Source organism: Pleurodeles waltl, chromosome 1_1 (assembly GCF_031143425.1).
Source record: "Pleurodeles waltl isolate 20211129_DDA chromosome 1_1, aPleWal1.hap1.20221129, whole genome shotgun sequence".
Taxonomy (NCBI): Eukaryota; Metazoa; Chordata; class Amphibia; order Caudata; family Salamandridae; genus Pleurodeles; species Pleurodeles waltl.
Window position 1 is genome coordinate 56,535,280 of NC_090436.1, and position 27,289 is coordinate 56,562,568.

A 27,289-nucleotide genomic window follows, 5' to 3' on the forward strand; every position below is an offset into this window, starting at 1 on the left:
AACAATCATACATGGGACTGTGAGTCGCAATTAGGAAGGGAACACCCCTTCCTAATTGCGAGTCGCAATCCCTTTTTGTGATTCGGTGAATAGTTTACTGGATCGCAAAAATGGGTTTGAACATGGGGAAGTGCATTTTGCACGTCGCAAACAGCCCGATTCGCTGTTTGCGACGTGCAAAAGCCTTCGTACATGTGGCCCTTGATTTGTGCATGAGTGCGTGGAAAACAGATTCCTTTTCAATTTTAAAGGGGTGTAGGAAAGTACCATCTTGCTTGGCTTGTTACCCCCATTTTTTACTTATATGTATGTTTGTTTTTGCCTGTGTCACTGGGATCCTGCTAGCCAGGACCCCAGTGCTCATAAATTGTGCCCTGTATGTGTTCCCTGTGTGGTGCCTAACTATATCACTGAGTCTCTGCTAACCAGAACCTCAGTGTTTATGCTCTCTGCTTTTAAAATTGACACTGCAGGCTAGTGACTAATTTTACCAATTCTGATTGGCACAATGGAGCACCCTTATAATCCCCTAGTATATGGTACCTAGGTACCCAGGGTATTGGGGTTCCAGGAGATCCCTATGGCCTCAGCATTTCTTTTGCCACCCATAGGGAGCTCAGACAGTTCTTACACAGGACTGCCACTGCAGCCTGAGTGAAACAACGCCATGTTATTTCACAGCCATTTTAGACTGCACTTAAGTAACTTATAAGTCACCTATATGTCTAACCCTCACTTAGTGAAGGTTAGGTGCAAAGCTGCTATGTGTGAGGGCACCCTGGCACTAGCCAAGGTGCCCCCACATTGTTCAGGGCAATTTCCCCAGACTTTGTGAGTGCGGGGACACCATTACACGCGTGAACTACATATAGGTCAATACCTATGTGTAGCTTCACAATGGTAACTCCGAACATGGCCATGTAACATGTCTAAGATCATGGAATTGTCCCCCCAATACCATCTGGTATTGGGGTGCCAATCCCATGCATCCCCGGGGCCCCAGCATGGACCCTGGGTACTGCCAAACTAGCTCTCTGGGGTTTTCTCTGCAGCTACCGCTGCTGCCAACCCTCAGACAGATTTCTGCCCTCCTGGGGTCTGGGCAGCCCAGTCCCAGGAATGCAGAACAAAGGATTTCCTCTGAGAGAGTGTGTTACACCCTCTCCCTTTATAAATAGGTGTTAAGGGCCTGAGAGGAGTAGCCTCTCCTGGCCTCTGGAAATGCTTTGAAGGGCACAGATGGTGCCCTCCTTGCAGAAGCCAGTCTACACCGGTTCAGGGATCCCCCAGCCCTGCTCTGGTGCAAAACTGGACAAAGGAAAGGGGAGTGACCACTCCCCTGTCCATCACCACCCCACTGGTGGTGCCCAGAGCTCCTCCAGCGTGTCCCAGACCTCTGTCATCTTGAATGCAGAGGTGTGAGGGCACAATGGAGAACTCTGAGTGGCCAGTGCCAGCAGGTGACGTCAGAGACCCCTCCTGATAGGCTCTTACCTGGTTAGGTAGCCAATCCTCCTTTGAGGGCTATTTAGGGTCTCTCCTGTGGGTTTCTCTTCAGATAACGAATGCAAGAGCTCACCAGAGTTCCTCTGCACTTCTCTCTTCAACTTCTGCCACGGATCGACCACTGACTGCTCCAGGAGGCCAGCAAAACCGCAACAAAGTAGCAAGAAGACTACCAGCAACATTGTAGCACCTAATCCTGCCGGCTTTCTCGACTATTTCCTGGTGGTGAATGCTCTGAGGGCTGTCTGCCTTCACCCTGCACTGGAAGCCAAGAAGAAATCTCCCGTGGGTCGACGGTATCTTCCCCCTGCCAATGCAGGCACCAAACTTCGGCATCACCGGTCCTCTGGGTCCCCTCTCATCTTGACGAGCGTGGTCCCTGGAACACAGGAGCTGAATCCAAGTGACCCCGACAGTCCAGTAGTCCTTCTGTCCAAATTTGGTGGAGGTAAGTCCTTAGCTCCCCACGCCAGACAGTAATCCTGTGTACTGCGTGATCTGCTGGAGCTTCTGTGCACTTTTGCAAGACTTCCTTCGTGCACAGCACAGCCTAGGTCCCCAGCACTCCGTCCTGCATTGCCCAACTCGCTGAGTTGAACTCCGACTTCGTGAGACCCTCTTTTGTTGTGCTGAGACGACCGCCGTGCTCAGATTTCCTGAAAGCCTGTTCAGGTGCCTCTGCGGGTGCTGCCTGCTTTTACGTGGGCTCTCTCTATTGCTGAGCGCCCCCTCTGTCTCCTTCTCCAAGGGGCGACCTCCTGGTCCTTCCTGGGCCCTGGCAGCACCCAAAACCTTCAACCGCGACTCTTGCAGCTAGCAAGGCTTGTTTGCGGTCTTTCTGCATGGAAACAACTCTGCGTCCTCCAGCACGCCGTGTGACATCTTCTTACCAAAGGAGAAGTTCCTGGCACCTTCCGTTGGTGCAGAATCTTCAGCTTCTTCCACCCGGAGGCAGCCCTTTTGCACCTTCATCCGGGGTTTAGTGGTCTCCTGCCCCCCCCCCCCGAACACTTGCGTGACTCTTGGACTTGGTCCCCTTCCTTTGCAGGTCCTCAGGTCCAGGAATCTGTCTTCAGTGCTTTGCAGTCAGTTGTTTTCTTTGCAGAATCCCCTATCTCGACTTTACTGTCTTTCTGGGGTAGGAGGGTAACTTTACTCCTACTTTTCAGGGTCTTGGGGTGGGGTATCTTGGACACCCTTAGTGTTTTCTTACACTCCCAGCGACCTTCTACACACTACACTAGAGCTGGGGTCCATTCGTGGTTCGCATTCCACTTTTGGAATATATGGTTTGTGTTGCCCCTAGGCCTATTGTCTCCTATTGCATTCTATTGTGTTCTACAGTGTTTGCACTACTTTTCTACGTGTTTTACTTACCTGATTTTGGTCTGTGTGTATATTGTGTGTATTTTACTTACCTCCTAAGGGAGTATATCCTCTGAGATATTTTTGGCATATTGTTACTAAAATAAAGTACCTTTATTTTTAGTAACTCTGAGTATTGTGTTTTCTTATATTGTGCTATATGATATAAGTGGTATAGTAGGAGCTTTGCATGTCTCCTAGTTCAGCCTAAGCTGCTTTGCCATAGCTACCTTCTACCAGCCTAAGCTGCTAGAACACTTTTAATCTACTAATAATGGATAACTGGACCTGGCACAGGGTGTAAGTACCATCAGGTATCCACTATAAGTAAGCCAGGCCAGCCTACTGGGGGCATGCCTGTGATGCTCAAACTTAAACAGTGATGCAGTTGGTGTCAATTAGATGCCTCTTCTAACTTCACCTCACCTACTTCAGCACTCCATCTTTTCCTCTGTTTGTGTCTATCTCTACATATCAAAGCAGACACAAGTACCACTGAGAAGAGTACCATTGAGTTGGGTAGCAATAAACACATGTTACTCATGCCAAGAAATACCTTATTGGGGTCCGTTCTCTCTCTCTCGTCCTCCCACCTCTTTTTGTACCACTCTGTTGACTGCCTCTATACCTCTACCTCAGCTCTCTACCTCACCCCCTCTCTGCACCCACTGATTTGTTTCCATCTTTCTGTCTCCTTCCTTCTCATGCACCTCTCTCTCTCGGCCTCGTCTCGCTGGTTATCTCACCTTTATATTTTTTCTTCATCTCCCCACACCTTACCCCTCTCAGTCAGCTGCCTGTGTCCCGCCACTCTATACCTCAGCTCTAATGTCTCTCTTGTCCATACATCCTTCTCAGTATCTCATCTCTTACACTGCCTAGCTTCTCAATTTACCTCACTATCTGCCTGCTGTCTCATCTCTCAGCCTCCTTGTTTCTCTGCCTCTTTTCCCACTACCTCGCCCCTCTCTTTAACGTACTCCTATTCTTGCTACCACTAGATCTATCTACCTATCTATCTACATATCTATGTATCTATCTATCTATCTATCTACATATCTATCTATCTATGGCTGGCAGTCTGTCTGGCTATCTATCTATCTATCTATCTATCTATCTATCTATCTATCTATCTATCTATCTATCTATCTATCTACATATCTATCTATCTGTCTATCTATTTACATATCTATCTACCTATCCATCTATCTATCTACCTATCTACATATCTATCTATCTATCTATCTATCTATCTATCTATCTATCTATCTATCTATCTACATATCTATCTATATATCTATATATCTATCTATCTATCTACATATCTATCTATATACCTATCTATCTATCTATCTACCTATCTACATATCTATCTATCTGTCTATTTACATATCTATCTACCTATCTATCTATCTATCTATCTATCTATCTATCTATCTATCTATCTATCTATCTATCTATCTACCTATCTACATATCTATCTATCTATCTATCTATCTATCTATCTACAGATCTATCTATCTATCTATCTATATATCTATCTATCTACATATCTATCTATCTATGTCTATCTATCTGTCTGGCTATCTATCTGTCTGCATATCTATCTGTCTATCTCTGTCTATCCGTCTGTCTATTTGTCTGTATGGCTATCTATCTATCTGTCTGGCTATCTATCTACCTATCTATCTATCTATCTATCTATCTATCTATCTGTCACATCTTGCTCTCACACACATTTATCTCTGCGCCTCATTCTTCATATCTATCTATCTATCTATCTATCTATCTATCTATCTATCTATCTATCTACATATCAATCTATCTATATATCTATCTACCTATCTATTTACATATACAGGGAGTGCAGAATTATTAGGCAAATGAGTATTTTGACCACATCATCCTCTTTATGCATGTTGTCTTACTCCAAGATGTATAGGCTCGAAAGCCTACTACCAATTAAGCATATTAGGTGATGTGCATCTCTGTAATGAGAAGGGGTGTGGTCTAATGACATCAACACCCTATATCAGGTGTGCATAATTATTAGGCAACTTCCTTTCCTTTGGCAAAATGGGTCAAAAGAAGGACTTGACAGGCTCAGAAAAGTCAAAAATAGTGAGATATCTTGCAGAGGGATGCAGCACTCTTAAAATTGCAAAGCTTCTGAAGCGTGATCATCGAACAATCAAGCGTTTCATTCAAAATAGTCAACAGGGTCGCAAGAAGCGTGTGGAAAAACCAAGGCGCAAAATAACTGCCCATGAACTGAGAAAAGTCAAGCGTGCAGCTGCCACGATGCCACTTGCCACCAGTTTGGCCATATTTCAGAGCTGCAACATCACTGGAGTGCCCAAAAGCACAAGGTGTGCAATACTCAGAGACATGGCCAAGGTAAGAAAGGCTGAAAGACGACCACCACTGAACAAGACACACAAGCTGAAACGTCAAGACTGGGCCAAGAAATATCTCAAGACTGATTTTTCTAAGGTTTTATGGACTGATGAAATGAGAGTGAGTCTTGATGGGCCAGATGGATGGGCCCGTGGCTGGATTGGTAAAGGGCAGAGAGCTCCAGTCCGACTCAGACGCCAGCAAGGTGGAGGTGGAGTACTGGTTTGGGCTGGTATCATCAAAGATGAGCTTGTGGGGCCTTTTCGGGTTGAGGATGGAGTCAAGCTCAACTCCCAGTCCTACTGCCAGTTCCTGGAAGACACCTTCTTCAAGCAGTGGTACAGGAAGAAGTCTGCATCCTTCAAGAAAAACATGATTTTCATGCAGGACAATGCTCCATCACACGCGTCCAAGTACTCCACAGCGTGGCTGGCAAGAAAGGGTATAAAAGAAGGAAATCTAATGACATGGCCTCCTTGTTCACCTGATCTGAACCCCATTGAGAACCTGTGGTCCATCATCAAATGTGAGATTTACAAGGAGGGAAAACAGTACACCTCTCTGAACAGTGTCTGGGAGGCTGTGGTTGCTGCTGCACGCAATGTTGATGGTGAACAGATCAAAACACTGACAGAATCCATGGATGGCAGGCTTTTGAGTGTCCTTGCAAAGAAAGGTGGCTATATTGGTCACTGATTTGTTTTTGTTTTGTTTTTGAATGTCAGAAATGTATATTTGTGAATGTTGAGATGTTATATTGGTTTCACTGGTAATAATGAATAATTGAAATGGGTATATATTTTTTTTTGTTAAGTTGCCTAATAATTATGCACAGTAATAGTCACCTGCACACACAGATATCCCCCTAACATAGCTAAAACTAAAAACAAACTAAAAACTACTTCCAAAAATATTCAGCTTTGATATTAATGAGTTTTTTGGGTTCATTGAGAACATGGTTGTTGTTCAATAATAAAATTAATCCTCAAAAATACAACTTGCCTAATAATTCTGCACTCCCTGTATATCTATCTATCTATCTACATATCTATCTATCTATCTACATGTCTATCTGTCTATCTCTGTCTATCCGTCTGTCTATTTGTCTGTATGGCTATCTAGCTATCTGTCTGGCTATCTATCTATCTACCTATCTGTCTATCTATCTATCTATCTATCTATCTATCTATCTATCTATCTGTCTGTCACATCTTGCTCTCACACACATGTATCTCTGCGCCTCATTCTTCATTTCAGCTCACGCCCCATACCTCACCCATCTCTCTCTCTGTATACATCTCTCCACCCGCCCATGATTACATGGAACAAGAGGGCCGCAGCGGACACAATCAGTACCTCAGTACTGAAGGGCAGGGGCTGTTTCAAGGACAGAGTAGGCTGCTGAGGTCTCAGCAGCCCGTGGAATCAGCCCCTACTTAGCAGCACATACTTCTGGCGTGGGCACATTTCAGACGTGCTTCTACAGAGAAATATCTCAAAGTGCCAAACCTTGAAATATTTGTAGTATTTCATACGTTTCTCACCTCATGACATGTTATTTTTCATATTATATTGCAACGCTATTTAAAACATACAAACTCCGTGTGAGCAGCACAGCCCCCGAGCCCCCCAGGGCGGGGTGGACGTACTTGACTGGTGGCCTCTGAGGCTAGTAGTGGAACATTGGTTGAGGCATCTTCTATCTCTCACTCCGAGTCTGCTGCTAGGCAGCACGGTTACCATGGTGACAGGACCGGGTGCCAATTGTCAGCACTATGGGCACTTTCAGAAGCGCTTCTAGGAAACAAACACGCAAATGCCTAGTGACAGTCCATGTTACAGTACACTTTGGGGATTGCTAATAACATCCTGCAGGTGGCGCTAAGCAACGAAAGCGCTGCGTCAATTGGCAAAGCATTAGGAAGGCCTATGGCGCCACCGCACGTGCCCCCCTACACCCCAGGACATGGTTTTCACTCATAAGAATGTATCTCTGTTCAAAGTGCCAGGGTGAGCCGTGCCAGCCATGACCGAATTCCCATGTATTCGTTTCTGCGTGAAACAATCAGGCAGGAGGCCTTCGGTTAATCATAAAAATCTTTATGACACCACAAGTAGTCTGTGATTATCTGCTGACCTTTGAACCCAGAGGTCCGACCCTGGCTGGGCATTTGACCTAAACTGCTTAAGATCCTGAGAAAGTCACTGCATCTCCGTAAGATTCCACTGAAGACACTTGACATTTAAAGTAAATTGTCCATGTTTCTGTCATAGCTCCAGGGGTCCCACTGCACCCCACGCACCACCCCGGCCTCGGCTCTGGTCTCGCCTCCCACCCACATTCATTTGCTTTCTTGGTGACCCTCTTTCGGTAAATATGTCCTGGCTACTTGCTCTGGTTGTCTTTGTAATTCAGTATGGGCTATAAATATAGAATACAGGACTATAATGTGATTTTTGCAGCTCAAGTTCGGCGCGCTTTGCTGTATCAGAACCAGTTTCATAAGAGGTGACATTTTGGGCCAAAAAGGTCACAATCTATTCCATTCCTTGTGGAGAAGTGTCACCCCAAATCACTACAGGATGCGACTGAAAAGGCACCCCCGCATGCCAGAGAAGGGGTTAAATAGACAGCCCCGGTGGGTGTGCAATTTTGCAACGCCATTTCGACTGAGGGACTGAGGATACCAATGAAAATGTTTGCAGGAGGTGAACATATTGATGCACGGTTGCAACAGTATCTATGCAATGTGTGCGATTTCACGACGTTTGTGAAAAAAGGGCACCCGTGCAATTGATGTAATCTGACCCCTAGTGAATACACAGAACCCTGCACCTTAGGGTCCTTAGCCGCTAGGAGGTGGTCTGCAGGGGGCGCTCTTAGCACAGGCACTGCCCAAACTGCCATAAAAGATGACCTTCAAATGTTCTAATCCCTTCTTCTGGCTAATCTTTTGTTTCCGTGTAAATCGTGTTATTTTGTTCTTGGTGGTGTAGCCATCAGAATCAGGCCCGTGCTTCAAAGAACCAAGAAATGTTGTGGCAACCTCAAGGCCACCAGGGTTGGACCAGTGTCAGTCACATTTCAGGTCGCTGCCTCTACAAGTCAGCTTCAGATAGGGGACGGCCAGCCACATACAGTGCTTAACATGTGCTGGTGCTCGCAGGTAGCAGGCACCGGGACTTATTTTTGGCGACCGGGAGATGCTTTTTATCATCAGACTTTACCAGTAGAGGGCTCTATTTTAGGTCAGACAGCACAGATGTCTGGTTCCATAAGACCTATTGTCTGGTTACCGGGTCTTAAAGTGGGTTCTAAGCCCGCTCACTGCTCACCATTGATTGCAATTAATGCCACTCTTACTTCTCATTCGATGGCTTCACTTGTCCATCTTGTGTATGCCCCTCTCCCAGAGCATACCTTCTTTACTTGGCTTCTTCCACTGCTCATTTTTAAAGAACTCCTTTTTTTCTTTTTGCTTAAGCACTCCACAGGAGTTCATGTGTTTTCCAGTTGTCTCCCTGTGTGCTTCGCTGCCCCACACCCAGTAACGGCTGGTGTTAGGGCTGAGAGGCAGAGCGGGGGGAAGGGTGGATGACACAAAAACAAACTTGAACAAAACAAACATAAAACAACTTACCTGCTGCCTGACGCTTCAACAGTGTTCTGCTCCTCTCCACTGCAGGCATAGGCTCCCAGCCTGCCCTAAGCCCAATCATGACGCTGCTCTCATGCTGCTAGCAGCATGAGAGCAGCGTCAGGATTGGCCTGAGCGCCCTGGCTTTGCGCTCCCAGGCAGATTGGGAGCCTGTGCCTTCTGTCTCCATCCTGCAATACAACTCGGGTTTGAGACAGCTCAGTGCGCATTTGTGATTGGCCGTTCAAAGCCGGCCGTCCAAACACACATGCGCATTGATAGCAGTGCCACCATTACCCCTCTGTCCCCTCACTGCGATGGCCCCGCCCTCAAGACTCAGTCTGACCCAAGTTGAAAAATAAAAGGTTAATAAACCTTTTTGATTATCATTTTATTTTTAAACTTTTAAGGCTGCTGGCAGGGAGTCGAAAGTCCTCCGTCATAGCGGAGGAGCCACCGCTGCCCACACCTATGCTTGTTTTGCTCACTACCTTCCACCTCGTTGCGCCGTCTCACCCATTTGATTCTTCCTCTTCAGCTGCACATTGTTTTCTCTCGCCCATGTTCTTCTGTCCGGCAGCACTCCATGGTTCTCTCACACCCATGTGCTTTAATCTCCCCACTGCCATCCGTGCTACTCCCCCCCCACCATTTGTGTTGCTTTCCCCACTCGCACCCTCCATGCTGATTCCCCACTCCTGCACCCTTTGTGTTGCTTCCCCTTTTAAAACAAGTTTTTGGGGCTACTTTTATTTTCATTTACTGATCTGTGTTGGAACAGTAAATAAAAAGGAAAAAAGGCTATTGAATCATCTTATAGGCATACATAAGTAATGGCACGTGAACTCGCAGACAACATGACGTAACCCCATCAAAGCAGCTTTTTTTTCTCTTTAGCCATGTTGCACAACATCAGGGATGCAAAACTGTACTCTTAAAAACCATTGGCAAAGCCAGTAGGTCTCAAAGGCGAGAGCTATTGGCTTTGCCAATGCTTGTTATTTTTTTTAAATATAAATGAAGCACTAGATTTAGATTAAATTTGTGCTTTTGAAAGGCTGTTGGATGAAGCTGTGATGAATCAGTTATACTTCAGGCTTACACCACTTAAGGCAGGTAGAGTTGTGGCTGAGTCAGTCACATCTTCAGCTTACTCCTCTGAAAGCCCAGGAGGCTGGGCTGAATTGTTCACATCCTCAATGATTTCCCCTAAAATGTAGGTAGGGCTGGGTAGAATTGGCTCCTTCTCAAGGCCTTGTGCATCTAAAAGGCAGTTAGGGCTGCTACAGAGTTGATCACCTGTCAGACCTGTACCTTTGAACGGTTGGTATAGCGTGGCAAAGTAAGTAACATTTTAGTTTTGTGCTTCTAAAAAGGCAGGTTGGACTGGGCAGAAGCAAAATCAACAGAGTTGGGCCAGAGTCAGTCATTTTTAGGATCAAGCACGCAAGCGCTCTGGTCTGTTGTAATTTCTCTGTGGGCTTTTAACCACGCCCACTCTTGCTATTAATTCTTTGGTGTGCTTGTCCTAAATGCTTCATTTTTATTGGTGCATTTTGTGAAATGTCCCTCCTTTTGTGTGCTGAGTTCCATCCCAGGCGATTTCACATAGTGAACATTTTTGTTGGCTATCACACTACATCACGCTTCCTCCTGTTACAGCGTGTGATGGCCCCTCCTCCAGTTTGCCTTTCATCCCAGCCGTGATTCTTTTTAAAAATTCACGCAGGAAGCCAATAACTCTTGCACTCAAGCTCATGGCGGCAGTGGCCTTTTGAATTGACTTGCGTCTGTCAACTGTTTTACTCTTCATTTTCCATTTATGTGGATTTATGTGGCAAGAAAATTCCAGTTAGGAATTTACAAAGCTAATAGCTCTAACTCGAGGAAACGCGAGACCCATTGCATTGCAAATGCTTGTTAGGCTTGTGTCTCTGAAACAATGGTTCAGCTGAGAGCAGTTAGTCACATTTTACACGTTTGCATTTCTAAGACTGGCAGAGCTGGAGCGGATTCAGATGTATGTTCATTATATGTCTCTGAAAGGCTGGTTGGGTTGGGCAGAGTCAGTTACATTTCAGGCATGTGTCTTTAAACTGAAATCCGATCAACATCAGAGTCCTCCTGCACCTGCATTAACTTTGATTTTGGGAACAATTTGCATCCTAACTTGTTCTTCTCCTACTCCATGTCCTCTTCCCTGGAAGAAAAGGATCATGGGAGCCCCTGATAACTTGAAATTGACGCTCTGTGTAATGGTCACATTATCGAGTTGGAGGGCAATGGTCCTGGAAGGTTTTGGACACCAGAACCTATCATCTAACATGTCCAGTAACCAATGACTTGGACACAACATGGATAACATCTCAGATTGACTTGTTGCGCCTGTGTCTGTGAAAAGGCTTGGAGGGCTGGGTAGAGCCAGTCGCATGTCTGGTGTGTGGCCCCACAGAGGCAGTCTATAACCGAGGTAGGGCTGCTGTGTGTGGGGAATGCGGTTCTAAAGGTCTTAGGGGCTGGGCAGAGGGACCTAAAAGCTCAGGTGGCTTCAGTAACATGTTAGGTAAGTGCTTCTGAAAGGTGATAGAGCTAGGCCAGAAACAACCACACCCAACAAGTGTTCTTCTGACATAGCTGGTAGGGCTGGGCGGTAAGTAGCATCTCAGGCTTGTGCCTCTGGAAGGCTGGTAGGGCTGGAGAGCGCATTTATCACTTCGGTTAGGTCAATGACACATCTGAAAGCCCTGATTGGGGGGGGGCTTTGCGAGTCCCACCTCAGGATTGCGCCTGTAAAAGATATGGGCTTGTGCAGATGGTGCTGGCTTGTGAAAGTAGGGCTGGGGGGAGTAAGTCATATCTGAGGTTTGTGCCACCAAACACACAATGCTTTTTTTTTATTTATAATGGTGAGCTGAGGCCCTCTCTGCCCACATGCCTTTCAAGATTCTTTGTTGAGATTCTGCCAGACAGGGGATGTGCCAATGCACTGCATTATGTGTGTGTGAAAGGGATGTTCAAAGCAGCTGTGAACCTTGTAGAGAGGTTTAGCACTGGCCTGGGAAGAAAGAGGCTCTGCACTTCAAAGCTCATGCATTGTATCATTATTCTATACAAAAATCATCACACCCTGCAGGGCTTGATCCCTTACATAAAGAGAGGAGATGAGAGTGGCTGTGCTAGAGAAATACAAATTAGGACCAAAGTGTTCTATTCAGTATAGGAAGAATGGAGTACAGAAGCTTCTCATTGTGGGATGGTACCACAATATCACTGGCTACATATCTCCTGACAAACAGATTGCCCCAGTGGAGTTAATAATAAGACATCTAAGTCCAGTGGAGAAATGTTTTAGTATAAGATTTATCTATGTTGATGATATTTTTGCAAATGATAATTTGACGAGCAACCATCACTGCAGCATCAGTGTAATGTCAAGATGCCACATTAATGTGTTGCAACATCTAAACTCCATTCTCTAGTTATCATTTTCATATCATTTTTATGTCAATCTCTAGCAAGTATTTTCTGATTTCAAATTCCACTCCCTTGTTCTTGTTGGATTTGGAATTCATTTGTTGTGGTTGTTGCTAAACTACCCTTCTGTCAACCCTCAGCAGGATACTGGTGAACTGTGAGCGGGTTAAAGATAACAATTGAACAAATTCAAGACTTGAATTGTGAATTGATGCTCCAGCATTTTGTGTGTTTTTATTTAGAGGAAATACATTTGGGGAGAATTTAATTACTCCAAATCAGAAGCATTTACTTCAGAGTCTGGGCAGGTGGGGAGGGGTGGAGGCTATACAGCTACAGAATAGTTCAAATGGGCCACTTTGGAATAGGCTCCCTTATGAGGCAGTAATCGAGCCAACCATATTTGCAGACAGAAAGTAATGTGTGTCTGTTTCCAACCAATGCTTGCAATTGTTTTAATCTGTGTCAAAGAGGTCTGTTTTGAGAGACAGTGGTGTACTACAGTATTGATAAAGTAGTAATCTTCAGTAAAGGCTCCTCACTTTGGGACTCCACCTGGTGGCCTACCGAATTTGGACCAAACCCCTCCTGACAACTCGCACAAACAACCTTAGAATATTAATCGACAACCAACTCACCATGACCAGCCAAGTGAATGCAGTCTCCGTCTCCTGCTTCCACACACTGAAGGTGCTTAAGAAGATCTTCAAACAACTTCCACACTCCGTGCAGGAATCAACGCTCAACTGACTAGAGGACTCCAGCCCATACAAAACGCAGCATCCTGGTGAACGCTCAGTCTCCCACCTTGTGATCACATCACTATGTACCTCAAAGAGCTTCATTGGATCCCACTCCACAAACGACCACTCTTCAAACTCCTCACGCACACATAAAAAAGCTTACACAACATTCGCCCCAAGTACCTCAACAACTGCATAAACGTCCGCAAACCTACCAGAAACTTATGCTCAGTTGGAATCCTACTCGCACACACCCGTGCACACGCAGAACCCAATCTGGAGGTCGTGCCTTTCCCTACTTAACTCCAAAAGCCTGGAACGACCTGCTTCTATACATCAGAGCCACCTCCTCAGTTCGTAAATTCCACAAGAAAGGGAGGGAGGAGGGAAACGAGGAGGAGGGGGACACAATGGAGGCAGTGGTTGTTGGTATGTCTGCATGTGTATGATGCTTGCGTGAGTGCCTGTGGGATGTGTGGTGCTTATGTTTGCCTGAGCTTCCCTTGTGTGTTGAGGTGTGTGCATGCTGGTCTGATTGTGTGCTTGGGATAGGCTGAGGTACAGGGGTTAGGGTCTGGGGGGTAGAAGTTGGAGGGGGGAGGCTAGAGACAGGGACAATGGCTGCCATCAGTGCTGAGGCCAGAGTCTGAAAAGCTCCTCTCACCCCTGCTGCCCTCAGTGAGGAGGCCATAGACCTCCTCAGGTCCCTCACTGTTGAGCAGTCTACCATTTTGAATGCCATCCAGGATGTAGATAGGCAGCTGCAACAGACCAATGCATACTTGGAGGGCATTCATTCTGGTCAGGCAGCCCATCAGCGAGCTTTTCAGACTCTGGCCTCAGCACTGATGGCAGCCATTGTCCCTGTCTCTAGCCTCCCCCCTCCAACTTCTACCCCCCAGACCCAAACCCCTGTACCTCAGCCTATCCCCGCCACTTGTAAGACCCATACAGCTCCTGCCTGCACCAGGATACCTTTCCATGCTATACAAATATACATAACATAAGAGAGAGTTTCAGAGAAGGACAAACTGGAGGCATGCATGGATGGTCCCAGGGAAGTCAATTATAAGTAGCCAGTGGTAGATGTTAGCCCTGTCTTGCCGTTTGGTTACTCTAGTACTGTTGTTGCTGAGCCTGGTATCAGGGTTTGTGAAAGCAGCAGCGAAAATCTAAGATCCCAGTTAACTTTCTGTACATTCCACTTCTTAACATTTCTTTAAACCCTCAGAAGCTAACAGAATGGATGGCCGATTAATGACACTTCTATATGCCCTCACCACCTTGGTAGAGGCCGGCGAGGTGAAAAGATGGAAGAAGCCGGCATTGGGAGTCAAAAGTTGTGTGATTTAACTTTCATTACACCTGCCAGTCGGGTTAATTGACGTCCATGGTACTTCTTTTACTTCCTATCAGTGGGTGTTCACCAATAAACATTTTGCACTCTCCATTTCATATGTGCACCTCAGCTGTTTCATCCATAACATATGGATTGTGTGGATTTACTTTCTGTAGTATTTTGCACTTTACATGCTGAGGCAAGCCCACCTGACACTCTCCGTCAGGTCCACCTCTGCACCCCACAGCATCCAGCTAACAACACGACATACAACCTCCTCAACAACCCACTAACCCTAAAACATAACATGAATGCTTTGAGACTTACTCAGCGCTTTCTCCTTACCGTCTGCTTTGGCTCTGACATCTCGGTGTAAATGGCCCAGGCCTGAGCTCCCCGAATCCAGTATCTCAAGATGAAAGACATTTTCAGTTTCACCAATCCCAGGGTTAGAGTCATCGCTGGATCCCGATCCATTGTTGGACCCAGTCCGTCGGCGTTCCCCAAAGCTGGCATCACCATCCCATTCCTCACAGCTGCGGTCCAAGCAATGGCTGAAAGGCATGGTGGGGAGACTCCGGCTGTGGTGCTCACCATCATCCGCAAACACAGGGTGGTCCTTCTGAAACTCAGGGATGGGGGAAAACTCCAGAGAGGAATCGCCGCTCATTCTGAGTGGCGGGCTAAAGCTGGTCTTTTTCCTGCTTTTGGCAAGTTCAGCAAATGAAGTCACCCGTCTAGTTGTGGTGCTGTGAGTGGGCACTGCTTGGCTATCGCTCAGCTTAACTGGGCAACTCATCATGCGCTCTAGAGATGCCAGCCTAACAGGGGGGCTCCGGTCCAGACTGCGGTCATAGCTCCGAGATCGCTGCCTCCCAGTACCAGGATTAGGGGGTGAGACGTTGACATAGACTTGACCCTCAATTGCGTTCTCCAATCGATCTTCTTGGGGCATTTCTCTGGAACACTCAGTGCTATTCTTCTGGTTCATTTCTGGCCTCCTGAACAGGTAGTACTCTGTTGGCTGAAGGGGGCTTCCTTTGGTATGATCCTCAGAGCAGCTGGTGATCGAGGAACCTGCAGGGCTGGGAGATGATTGAGAAGATAGGTCACATGTTACTAATTTGTAGTAATTCTGTGTGGCCACCACCAGGCGAGCTTGGCTTTGGAAGCACGATGTGACATCCGAGCCTTCAGAGGAGCATGGCACGGCATCGCACTGAAGGTGGTACGAGTTGCAGTTGGCGTCAAACAAAGGCGATGAGGGACGGTAGCATCCACAAGCATTGCCTGAACCTTCTGGGGGATGCGAGTCACATGACATTTTGGAGTTAGTGGGTGAAGAGTGCAGGTCCAAATAAAAAGCCCCAGTGTCTGAGTGGCTACAGAAGGATGAGTCGCAGGACAGGTTGCCAGAATTCATGTTGGACCTGGTGTGTCCATTCATTTTATTGTAAAGTGCGCTGAAGTTCACCAGGACACCGTCGGAGCTGTTGCAGGAAGAATCGCTGATGTAGCCCATCTGCTGGTCTATGATTTCTGACTGGCTTGATGCACTGTAGCACCTGCAGTGCTGGAGTTCAGAGCTGGAACAGCTGCATGTCCTACTGTGCATAATCTCATGGTTCCGCATTGACTCGTCCGAGCTGTTGTTCCAATCCTGGTCACCGCAATCAAGTGAGAAGATGGAGGATCCACCATGGTGGCAGCTGTACTCGTCCATCTCCATTGAGTCATGAGTGTTACGGCCCTGGTTGATGTTGTTCCTCTTTTGAAGGCCATCCACCAAGAACTTGGCTTCCTGGCCATCAACCACTCCAGACCTGCTTGGCATGTTCCAGGGTTTAACGAGACTACTGGACTCATGGAGGCGAAAAGGTGACAAGTTGAGGTCATTTGCCTGCAAAGACGACCTTCCCACCGTGGCGTTGTGAAGATGAAAAGACGTTTTGCCAACACTTTCGTTGTTGTCCCCGTCTTCTTTATCTTCACCCAGGAGAAAGGGGTTGTGTCGCCGGTTAGCCACCGGGCCTTTACAGTCTCTTGCTTGATTGATTTCATCATCTGAGGGCCCAGAGCATGGGTCCAGTGCCTGCACTAAACTGCTGTACAAGAGTGAGTCTGTTTGCGCGAGGTGACGCTCTGGCAGAGAGGTGGTCCGGGTAATCCCCAGGTCACGTTGGCAGAAGGGATTGGTTCTCTTGTTGGTGCTGCAGCATTTCCTGTCTGGGACTTGGCAGTGGACCAGGGGAATGTGGTGAACAATCAGGGTTTCCCCAGTGAGCTTTGGTGGGCTGTCCATGGTGCCAACCACCTTTTATCACATCAGCCAAGTTGGATGCTAAATGTGGCTGGCTCTGTGTGAGCACCAATGGCTGCTGGTACACATCTCATAATGGAATTTAGATATCTGCAAAGAAAAGAAAAATGTGCATTAATAAACCCAATAACCACTGCAGTATCAAACAAAAAAACATTAACAGATCATGTAAAGCGACCAAACAAGGTTAGATTAGACAGACAGTTCCATGTTTAAGGCCCATGTGTCACTCGGCCAGATGCAGAACACCCTAGCCCAGAGCAGCTCAACCTCAAACACCGCACGACTACCCTAATACACCACAACTAAGATATTAGGAAATACAAGACTCCCGCAGTTCATAACAAAAACAACCAAGACCCCAAACCCTGCAGATAACAATGACAAAGCAAGTGTGTGTTAGGCAGAGTCTCACTGCGAAGCACTCGGAGAGACAACCCACAAGTTGCATCACCTCAACACAAGCTTGGTCGACAGGTTCACCACACACATACATACCATCATGGAAAAAAAGAAAGCTTTTCAAAACACACCACACATACACACTCATTCAGGGGGATCAGCAGAGCCATCTACTTCCCAAAGAGACCTAATTTAGTGCTGTGATACCAAACTGCTTTTTCCATCTATATTCCCTGAAGTATCTCCAGTACTCCACCATGCAAGAATTGTAATGGGAGGAGCCATGATCTCCAGCTTTGATAATGCCAGTGCTTCACAGAGGATTCTGCCTAATAGGCTTCAGATGGTCCAATACACTGGAGTCAGGGTGATCCATGGAATCAGTAAAAGAAATCATGTAAGCGAGGGGAGAAGTACGGCCTTAGGCCATGCACAGCAGAGGTTGTGCACAGGGCCTGGCCTACAGCCAGTCCCTGCAGCCAACCCCTATACCATGCAAATCCTATAAGGCCTACATCCCCTGACCGATCTGGGCCCCGGGGACCCCATGCCCCAGGACCCAGCAAAACATTACAGTTTTTGGGGGGTAGGGGCTGCGCAGACCCCCTCCCCAGGCCGATCTCCACCCTGGGGACCCTATCCCTTCAGCCTAATTATTCATTTCTTTTGGGGGGGAGGTTGTGTGGCTCTCCTCCCAGGCCCCATCTTGGCCCCAGTGACCCCCACCCCCCAGGTCCCTGACTCAACATTTTTTTTTTTGAGGAGTGGGGCCGGGCCTAGGGCCAACCTCGGCCCTGGAGGAACCATCCTCTGGGGCCTAGCCTTCTAAAATGTATTTTTTGGGTGGAAGAGGGCTGTGTGGCTGCTCTCCCCAGGCCGATATCAGCCCCCGGGACCTGGCCTGATTTTTTTTTTTTTGGAAGTGTGCATGGAGCACTCCTCACCAGGGCAGATCTCAGCCTGGGGACCCCATCCCCCAGGACCTGGCCTAATTATTATTGGTTTTTTTGGGAGGGGACGTGTAGCCCCCCCACGAGGACCGATCTTGGACCCAGGTACCCCATCCCCCAGGGCCAAGCCATGTGACCTGGGTGTCCCCCAGGTCACCCAGTCACAATGTTGGGGACCTTGGGGGAGCCTTCAGGCCCCCACGGTCCCAGCTGGCTTCCCACCTCCTGTGGGAGCCAGCATTGCTGTCACAGAGCAGTTTCCTCTGTTTGTCTGCTTGCAACTCTGCGGGCAGGCAGACAGAGGAAACCTCTGCTCCAATGAAGGGAGAGCTGTTTGACAGCTCTCTCTTTATTGGAGAGTGTTTGCTGTGACTTGACGGCAGCTGTAAAGCTGCAGCCAAGACACGGCAAGCAGCTATGTCCTGGGGATAGGCACCCCTGGGGGGTGGCTGTCCCCAGGGTGTTCAGTGGGTCCTTGAGTGGGGCCCTGTGGCCCCCCTCCAACATAGAATAGCTCCAGGGTAGTGGTCCCAGGGTTGCAGGGGTCCGAAACAGACCCCCTTTCTATTTTTTTACAGTGGAATTAGGAGTAAAGGTGGAGGTACCCTGACAACAGGGCTGAGATATAGGGTATGACCTTAAAAAAAAACAATTCACGCCATGCGATATTCGTGAATACATTGTGATGCTAAGCGCGGCCCCGTGTAATGTTGCAATGAATTCAAGTAATATCGGCGAAAAACTTTTTTTAAAAACCATTCACAGACACATTCATGCACTAAATCATTCAATCATAGAAGCACTCTGACACTCATGCACCCACTCACAGACCCACTCAGAGAGTCATACACACACTTTTCGACCCACTGAGACACTTGCTCACCCACTCACAGACTTGCACAGACACTCACGCACCCACTCACACACCCACTCAGACTGTCACACATCCACTCACAGACCCATTCAGGCCCTCATGCACCAGACAGACCCGCACACACCCACTCACAGACCCAATCAGACCCTCATGCACCCACTCACAGATCCACTCAGGCACTGAGGCACCCACTTACAGACCCACTTAGACCCTCATGCACTCACTCACAGACCCAGTCAGTCACTCATGCACCCACTCACAGACCCACACATACAATCACAGACTCACTCAGACCCTCACGCTCCCACTCTAATACCCAGGCACACTCACACCTATTTTCACACCGAGAGAGATAGACCCTGCGGTCAACTCCCCGCTGCGCATGGGGTTGGGTGGTTATAGGGGGTTGATCTGCCAACCCCCACCACACACGGCCAAAGGCTGTGCGCAACAGTGGTTGGGTTAACATATAGAAATTTAAAATACTTTACGTTAAAAAAAATAGAAATTCACTGAAAAAAAGGTTATGGGGATGTTATAGTTAAGAAATATAATTTTTTTTAAAACATAGCAATTCACTGAAAAAAAACAAAGGTTACAGGGACGTTATAGTTAGGTTCTGAATTTACTCACACAAAACCACAGAAATGTGGCAGATATAGTTAGAGTTATTTCAAGTAACTATAACACGCACCCTAAGGTAACTATAACACGTGCCCTCACCATGCACTGTTAGTTACCCCAGATATTATAGCACTCATGATAACTTCTATAATGTTACTGACAATATAAATTAAGCATTAGCAGGCAAATTAATGAAGAAAAAGCTATACATGACGGGGCTGTGTTATACTTATCTTAGGCGTGAGTTATAGTTACTTGAAATGACTAACTGCTGAATTTCTAAGATTTTGTATGAGTAAATTCAGAACCTAACCATAACGTCCCTGTATCCTTTGCTTTTTTCAGTGAAAAAAATAATATTTATCAATATATATTCCCAAACACAATTTCTCCGTATTACAGTGGCCCTCGACTCCATCAGGGCGACTTCAGTAACAACAGGAACAGAGAATCCTGTCCTTAAACATAAAAAAAAAACACCGAAGCTGGTGTTTTTCTTTGATATATATATATATATATATATATATATATATATATATATATATATATATATCAATACCAACAAAGCCACCACAGAAAATGCTGAACTCTGACGAACGGGTGCTGCCCATACGTGTTGGTGGAATCACGATAATAATATGCCAGCAAAGTTTTGGGAGCACTCACGGGTAAGTTAGATCCATTTAGTTTCGCTCACAGGCGCGTTTCAGCATATATATATATGTATATATATAGAGCTAAATCTCTTTTAGTTCATTCATACCTGGAGGAATGAATGGTTGTGCAAAGTGAAGGCCTCTGATTGGTCAACTGAGAACCAATCAGTGATTTAACCTGCCTCAATCGATTCTTCAGACAGAATCTATTCCCCACCAACCGGTAGATTACTCGCTCCTCCTCATCTGGTGCTGTCAAAGTTAGTTCCCCGCTCTCTTCCTCAACAGACTCCATTGGTGTTTCTCCATTGGCACATAAAGCACATACGTTATGTTTGAGAGTAAATAAGGCTTATCTAAGTTATCATTTCAGCAGTCACCTCAGATCGCTGCCAACTAAAAAATCTGAGGCATCTTCTATTTCACTCTGTCAAGACCCTTCTATGAGCTCTAGTCACCTACCAGCAAGTTGCACAACTGTAAAGACTCATTCTGTTCCTCTCTCGGGATAGCCTCCAGCACTTGGAAGCAGTTCTGAGATGTTTAATCTGCACCTTGTTCAATCTTTCAGGAGCCATGGTGGTTCCCAACCTACCAACTAGGGGTGGGCGAAATATTCCACTCCGCCAGCAGAACTGGCAGCCTTTTGCCAGCCCTGCATCACGCTTTCAATGCAGACTTCCGGCAGAATTCAGCCAATCACCACGTGGCAGATTTTTTTCTCGCATGCGGCTCCAAAAACGTAAGTTACCATGACATGCCTGCTGAGTGGCAAACAGTTGTGCAGGACCACATGAGTACTTGTGCAAGCCTTAGCAAATAAGCCTTAGCAAATAACTCCCTTAAGGTGATAAATAGGGAGCTCTCCCACTGTCTTATCAACGGGGATCTTGTCAGATAGAGGAAGGACTGGTCCTTGGCAGATTCCTAGCAGAGGGGAACCATATTGCCAATACAAGCAGCAAATATAGCTCTTTTGACATGGGGGGGGGGGGATATCCTTGATAGGAAAAAATACCTAGTAGGCCCTGCACAGAGGCCCTCTTTAAGAAAGTAAAATCATAGGCATTGACTTACTCTCTCATTCACTAACTTACACTGGATACTTTCAGGGAGGGGCATGAAAGTAATTTTAACCTCATGCAATTGTTTAATCAAGAATAGAAACCCGCCCCAAAATAGAAAGTGTTTTCTGATTTAGCTAGATAACTGTAGGAAAGAACCCGCTCACACTCGGCATTGCCTGTCCATCTTTCATGTCCCTTGTGCCTGTGTGAGAATCAGATACCTTCTTTTTACTACCAGACTTATATTGAACCCTCTCCATCCATTCCTATGTTGGGCACCACCCTGAGCACCTCCAGAATAGCCCTCAAACACCATCTCCTCAAAGTGAGGCCTCCCATCTTGTTTACAAGCCTTCCATGACTCTGCTGGGTGTACCTGAGTGATGCTTGATGTGAACTATAACTGCAGCACCTTGACATGGTCTGGCAATGCTTTGGTATCCCAGGGCAGGCAGACTGCTGTGCACTGGCTGTCATATTAAATTAGAAATCATTATAAGCAATGACCGACAACTGGGACAGATCCCTTCAACCACCCTCCAATACCCATCAGTCTATTGAAGGTATAGACTACTCTGCACTCATTCCTGAAGAGAAGGTGCTTAGCCAAAGCAAATACAGAAAATCATTATCCCATAGTGCAGGCCGCTTTGTCTCCAGCTCTATAATCAAATGTTGCGCAGTGTATTTTTCACTTTCGTTATCACGTCATAATCCACCAGCCAAATTTTATTTCCAACAAGCCAGCACTTTGCTCCAGCCTGCTAGAACTCTGGAATCAAAAGTCCAATCTCATAGCCAGACAGACATTGTGATCCTTTAAGTGGCAACCCCCCGGATTTTTTACCTTCACTTGTCTAATTTGCACTGAACCCACTTTTGTTGGCCACAGGGCTCAGCGGCGGGTCATTCCATGCTTTAGGAGCGATGTAGCAGAAGGCTCGACCGCCAGTTCTGGTTTTCCATTACATGTGGGATTTGTGCGAGTGGGAGTACGGATGAGTGGAGGTGTCTGGAAGGATTGAGAAAACAGGTGCAATTGTCGAGGTGTGCTGGGCCAGTGTTAAATAGTGCCTTGAAAGTGTGTGTGAGGGGTTTGAATTGTGCTCATTGGTGAATGGAGATCTAGTGGAGCTCCTTTAAGTGTGGAGTGGGAGGTTGAGAGTGAGTCTGGCTGCTGAGTGGTCTTTTGTTGATCATAGCATAGAGGGTGTTCCCATATTCCAGCGTGCTTGTGACGAGAGAGACCATGATGGTTTTCCAGATGCTGACTTGGAGCCATTTGAAAATCTTCCTTAGCATCTTCATGGTATGAAAACAGGAGTCAGTGATGGTGTTGACTTGAGCGGTCATGTCCAGTTTGCTGTTGATGATCTTGAGGTTCTTGGTGTGGATGGTGGTGGTGGGTGTCAGTCTTAGGTCTGTTGGCCATAAGGTAGGGTATCCTGTTAGGTGCTCTTCCTGAAGATTATGATTTTGCTCTTGTCGGTGTTCAGCTGTAGAGAGTTGATCTTCATCCACTGGGCAATTGCAGTCATACAGGCTTTGAACTGGGCGTTTTTTCCAAGAGGGAGACAATGAGTTGCGTGTCATTGGTGTAGGAGAGGACTTTGATATTGTGAGAGTGGATGATGCTGGCTAGAGGAACCATGTATGCGTTGAAGAGGGTCAGGCTCAGGGACGATTCTTACAGAACACCGAAGATGAGGTTGCGTGGGTCCGAGGTGTATCAAACTGGCTGACAGGGTCCTTCCAGTCATGAAGGAGCAGATCCATCGGGGAGCGTGTCCTTGAATTACAATGTGGTGCAGGCTTTGGATGAGGATGAGGTGGGCGACTGTATCAAATGCTGCTGAGAGGTGCAGGAGGATGACGGCTGTACTTGAAGCCCTGGCACTGACTATTTTTAAAACCCTGACTGCTGAAGCATCAGCACTGATTATATTGAATACTCTGACTGTTCTAATGCCCTGGGATTGATTATATTGGAGATCCTGACTCCAGCACTCATTATATTGAAGACTTTGACTGTACTGAAGCTTCAGCACTGATTATATTGAACATTCTGACTGTACTGAAGCCCTGGGACTGATTATATTGGAGATCCTGACTCCAGCACTGATAATATTGAAGACTGTGATGGTACTGAAGCTCCAGCACTGATTATATTGACGACCCTGACTGTACTGAAGCTCCAGCACTGATTGAAGTGAAGACCCTGACTGCACTGAAGCCCTGGGACTGATTGCATTGGAAACTCTGACTGTATTGAAGCCCTGGGACTGATTGTATTGGAGATCCTGACTGTACTGAAACGTTGACACTGATTATGTTGAAGAACCTGACTGTACTGAAACTCAAGCACTGAGTATTTTGAAGAACCTGGCTCTACTGAATCACTGGCACTGATTATATATTGAAGGCCCAGCAGTGATTGTAATGAAGCCCTGGCAATGAGTATATTGAAGACCGGGCCTTGATAGTACTGAGCATGCACTGACTGTAATGTAGGGTGTCCAGCCGTCCCGGATTTGCCGGGACAGTCCCAGTTTTTAACCGGCTGTCCCGAAGATTTCAGCAATTTTGGGTCAGGTCCCGGATTTCAGTGTGGTTCAACTGCAAATAGTGGAGGCGCGTTTTATGTGTTGCAAAGCAGTACTGGTGAGCAGCTCTTACGGAAATCCATTTAAATAACATGTTTGATACTGGGTTTAAAACACGACTTCTTATCTTAATGCAGGGCCCGTATTTCTGTAGTGATCAGCGCTGTCATTCTGTGCCCCTCGGGTGACTGTTGTGGTAGAACTTCTATTTTTCCAAACCTTAAAGTTTTAGCTTTCAAAATCTGGTCCCCCTGCTGTAAAGGAACCTGGGTTCGGACTGACAGCTGCCCTGGTACCAGTGCTTAATTTGTGCTTGTTGTTTCCGATGCGGAGCACCGGCACTTATATTTGAGGGCCGGCGCTTATTCTTCTGCCTCAAGCATTTACTGCGAGCAAAAGACACAAATAGGAAAGACGGATGAAGGGAAAAACGAAAAAGCGTCACAAAGTGGAGAAGGCAGAAAGCTGCAAGAGTGAGCTGAAGCAGCAGGGAGTGGCTGTAAATGGACTAAAGAGGGCCGAGACGCCTTCAGGATTAGGCTGCCTCAGTATTTCATGTTCACACATTTATTTGCAGCAGCCGCAAATTTTAGAGGAGGGCTTTCAGCACCGGCACCTTTTTATTTACAAATTAAGCACTGCCTGGTACTGATCGCACTGAAGCCCAGCATGGGAATTTCTCTGTCCCCGCGTTGGTGACACTGAAGCCCTGGCACTGACTGTAGCAAACCTGAGATGTTATTTGAAGTTTAGCCTGGTGACCAGTGCAGGAACAAATGACCCCGCAAGTCCCCGCGGTCCGGGGGGCCCCACTCAGCACATGGCCTCAGTGAGTTCGTAGAGGAGACCCCCCCATGTGATTTGAAGGGTGGGGGTCACTCCAGTTTCGTTACGCCACCGCTGGTGACCGAACTGAAGCCAAGGCACTGAGGCCCGTATTTATACTTTTTGACGCTAAACTGCGCTAACGCAGTTTAGCGTCAAAAAATTTAGCGCCGTCTAACGCCATTCTGAAGCGCCATGCGGGCGCCGTATTTATGGAATGGCGTTAGCCGGCGCTAGCAGACCGGCGCTGCCTGTTGTGCGTGGAAAAAAACCACGTACACCAGGCAGCGCCGGCGTTGGGGAAAATGGCGTTAGGGCGTCTTAAAATGGGGCAAGTCAGGTTGAGGCAAAAAAATCGCCTCAACCCGATTTGCGCCATTTTTTACGACGCCCAGACGCCATTTAAATGACTCCTGTCTTAGTAAAGACAGGAGTAATGCCCCCTTGCCCAATGGCCATGCCCAGGGGAGTTATGTCCCCTGGGCATGGCCATTGGGCATAGTGGCATGTAGGGGGGCACAAATAAGGCCCCCCTATGCCACCCAAAAAAAAAAAAAAAAAAAATGTATACTTACCTGAACTTACCTGAATGTCCCTGGGGTGGGTACCTCCAGCCTTGGGTGTCCTCCTGGGGTGGGCAAGGGTGGCAGGGGGGGTCCCTGGGGGCATGGGAGGGCACCTGTGGGCTCATTTTGAGCCCACAGGCCCCTTAACGCCTACCCTGACCCAGGCGTTAAAAAGTGGCGCAAATGCGGGGTTTTTTGGACCGACCACTCCCGGGCGTGATTTTTGCCCGGGAGTATAAATACGACGCATTTGCGTCGCCGTCATTTTTTTAGACGGGAACGCCTTCTTTGCATCTCATTAACGCAAGGAAGGCGTTCACGCAAAAAAATGATGCTATTTGCCCATACTTTGGCGCTAGACGCGTCTAACGCCAAAGTATAAATATGGCGTTAGTTTTGCGCCGAATTTGCGTCGAAAAAAACGACGCACATTCGGCGCAAACGGAGTATAAATATGCCCCTGAGTACACTGGGGGCTATGGTAGCGTGATCAAAGCCTCTCAGCTCCCAGCTCCAGACTAAGATCCCTGCTCTTGAAAACGGGCGCCCAAAAGTACCTTCGTTAGACTGAGCAGTAGCCAGCTCCAGAATGGGTTGACTGGGACTACAAATCCCAGAATGCAGTGAAAAAAAACAAGACTGCACCAGCTATTTATGTGCGGGAGAGCTGTGATGCAGGGCCCTATTATTCCAGACTGAGCTCATTGATCTTGAGGAGGGCAGACCTGCTATATATGTCCATGTGCTTTTGTTTCTTTTTCTACATCCAAAGAAACTGGACAGCAGTCAGACATGGACCTGGGGACCGTGACCGCTATGGAATGGATTTCGTTATAGCTCCATCCCGATGACACCCCCTTCCCACACATTTCATACTTTGGCACACCGCCCTCCCAGCTGAAGGGGGAGTTCCCGGCCGCTGAGACTGGACGCCGGACAGTGCCGCATTCCTCCCGGGCAGGGACACAGGGTGCGGCCGTCTGCGGAAAGGAAGGCCGACACCGAGCTTCCCTTCCCGGCAGCTCCCGCGCCCCCGCTTCCACAGGATGCCAGGCGTGAAAGCAGCAATTGTGCCTGTCCTTGGCACCGAGCTGACTTCTACACAGCGCCCACTGCCCGCTCCAGGCGCTGTTTGTAAACATGGACTTTAAAGTCCGGGAGCACACTGAGTGAAAAGTTGTTCATTCCACCAAATAATGAAAAAAAAAACCAGCTTTCAAGAGAGGAGAGAGAATCTTTTTTTCCATTCAGAATTATGAAAGGATTTTTTTTTCCATGCAGTAAACATAGGCTTTTATCCTAGTCCATAAACTAAAGGGCATATTTACAAGAAAGTGGTGCATGGCATTAGTGCCAATGCACCACTTTTCTTCTATCGCCCATGCCCCACCTAACAACACCATGGGTGCATCAAAAATGTTGACGGCTAATGCTGCAAAGCACAGGGAGGCCCATTGACTACAATGGGTGCGTCATGTTAACACCTGCTCTGAGCAGGTGTTAAAAATGACAGATAAAATGGCACAGTGAAATCTTGTAAATTTCACTGGGAGCCTCCTTGCGGGGGAACGCCCCTCTTGCACACATTATGCCTGGTGCAGGCATAATGTGGCACAAAGAGTTACAAAGTAGCAAAATGCACGCATTGCACCACTTTGTAAATCTGGCGCGGAGCTTTAAGAAAATGATGCTATAGTGGTGCCCACGGGGCTAGTAAATATGCCCCCTACTGCATTAATATGTGTGGCCACAGATTTGAGTTTTTCTAGTGGCCCTGCGCTGAGGCCATATGGCCGCAGGGCTGAAAAAAAGGTGCACAAACAAGAGGCAACCTGTTGAATGAATTAGCCAGTCATGGGTCACACAGACTTCTAAGGTGCATTGACTGATGGGAGGGGCGAACCAAGCAATCCTTTAAAAAGAAGACAAGTTGTGTCCCA

At 47.1% G+C, this 27,289-nt stretch overlaps 1 protein-coding gene across 9 annotated transcripts in view; it reads right to left on the reverse strand.

Moving 5' to 3' along the window:
• Positions 1-27,289, reverse strand: part of RUSC2 (RUN and SH3 domain containing 2) — a 193,204-nt gene that overhangs the window by 73,278 nt on the left and 92,637 nt on the right. For 5 of the 9 annotated variants that reach the window (XM_069212224.1, XM_069212399.1, XM_069212408.1 and 2 more), the window contains exon 2: positions 14,790-16,872. In XM_069212224.1, the coding sequence (XP_069068325.1) occupies positions 14,790-16,764 (1,975 nt within the window). In that variant the 5' untranslated portion in view covers positions 16,765-16,872. The remainder of the gene's footprint in view (positions 1-14,789; positions 16,873-27,289) is intronic. The other 4 variants (XM_069212323.1, XM_069212391.1, XM_069212287.1 and 1 more) reach the window with 1 other exon arrangement.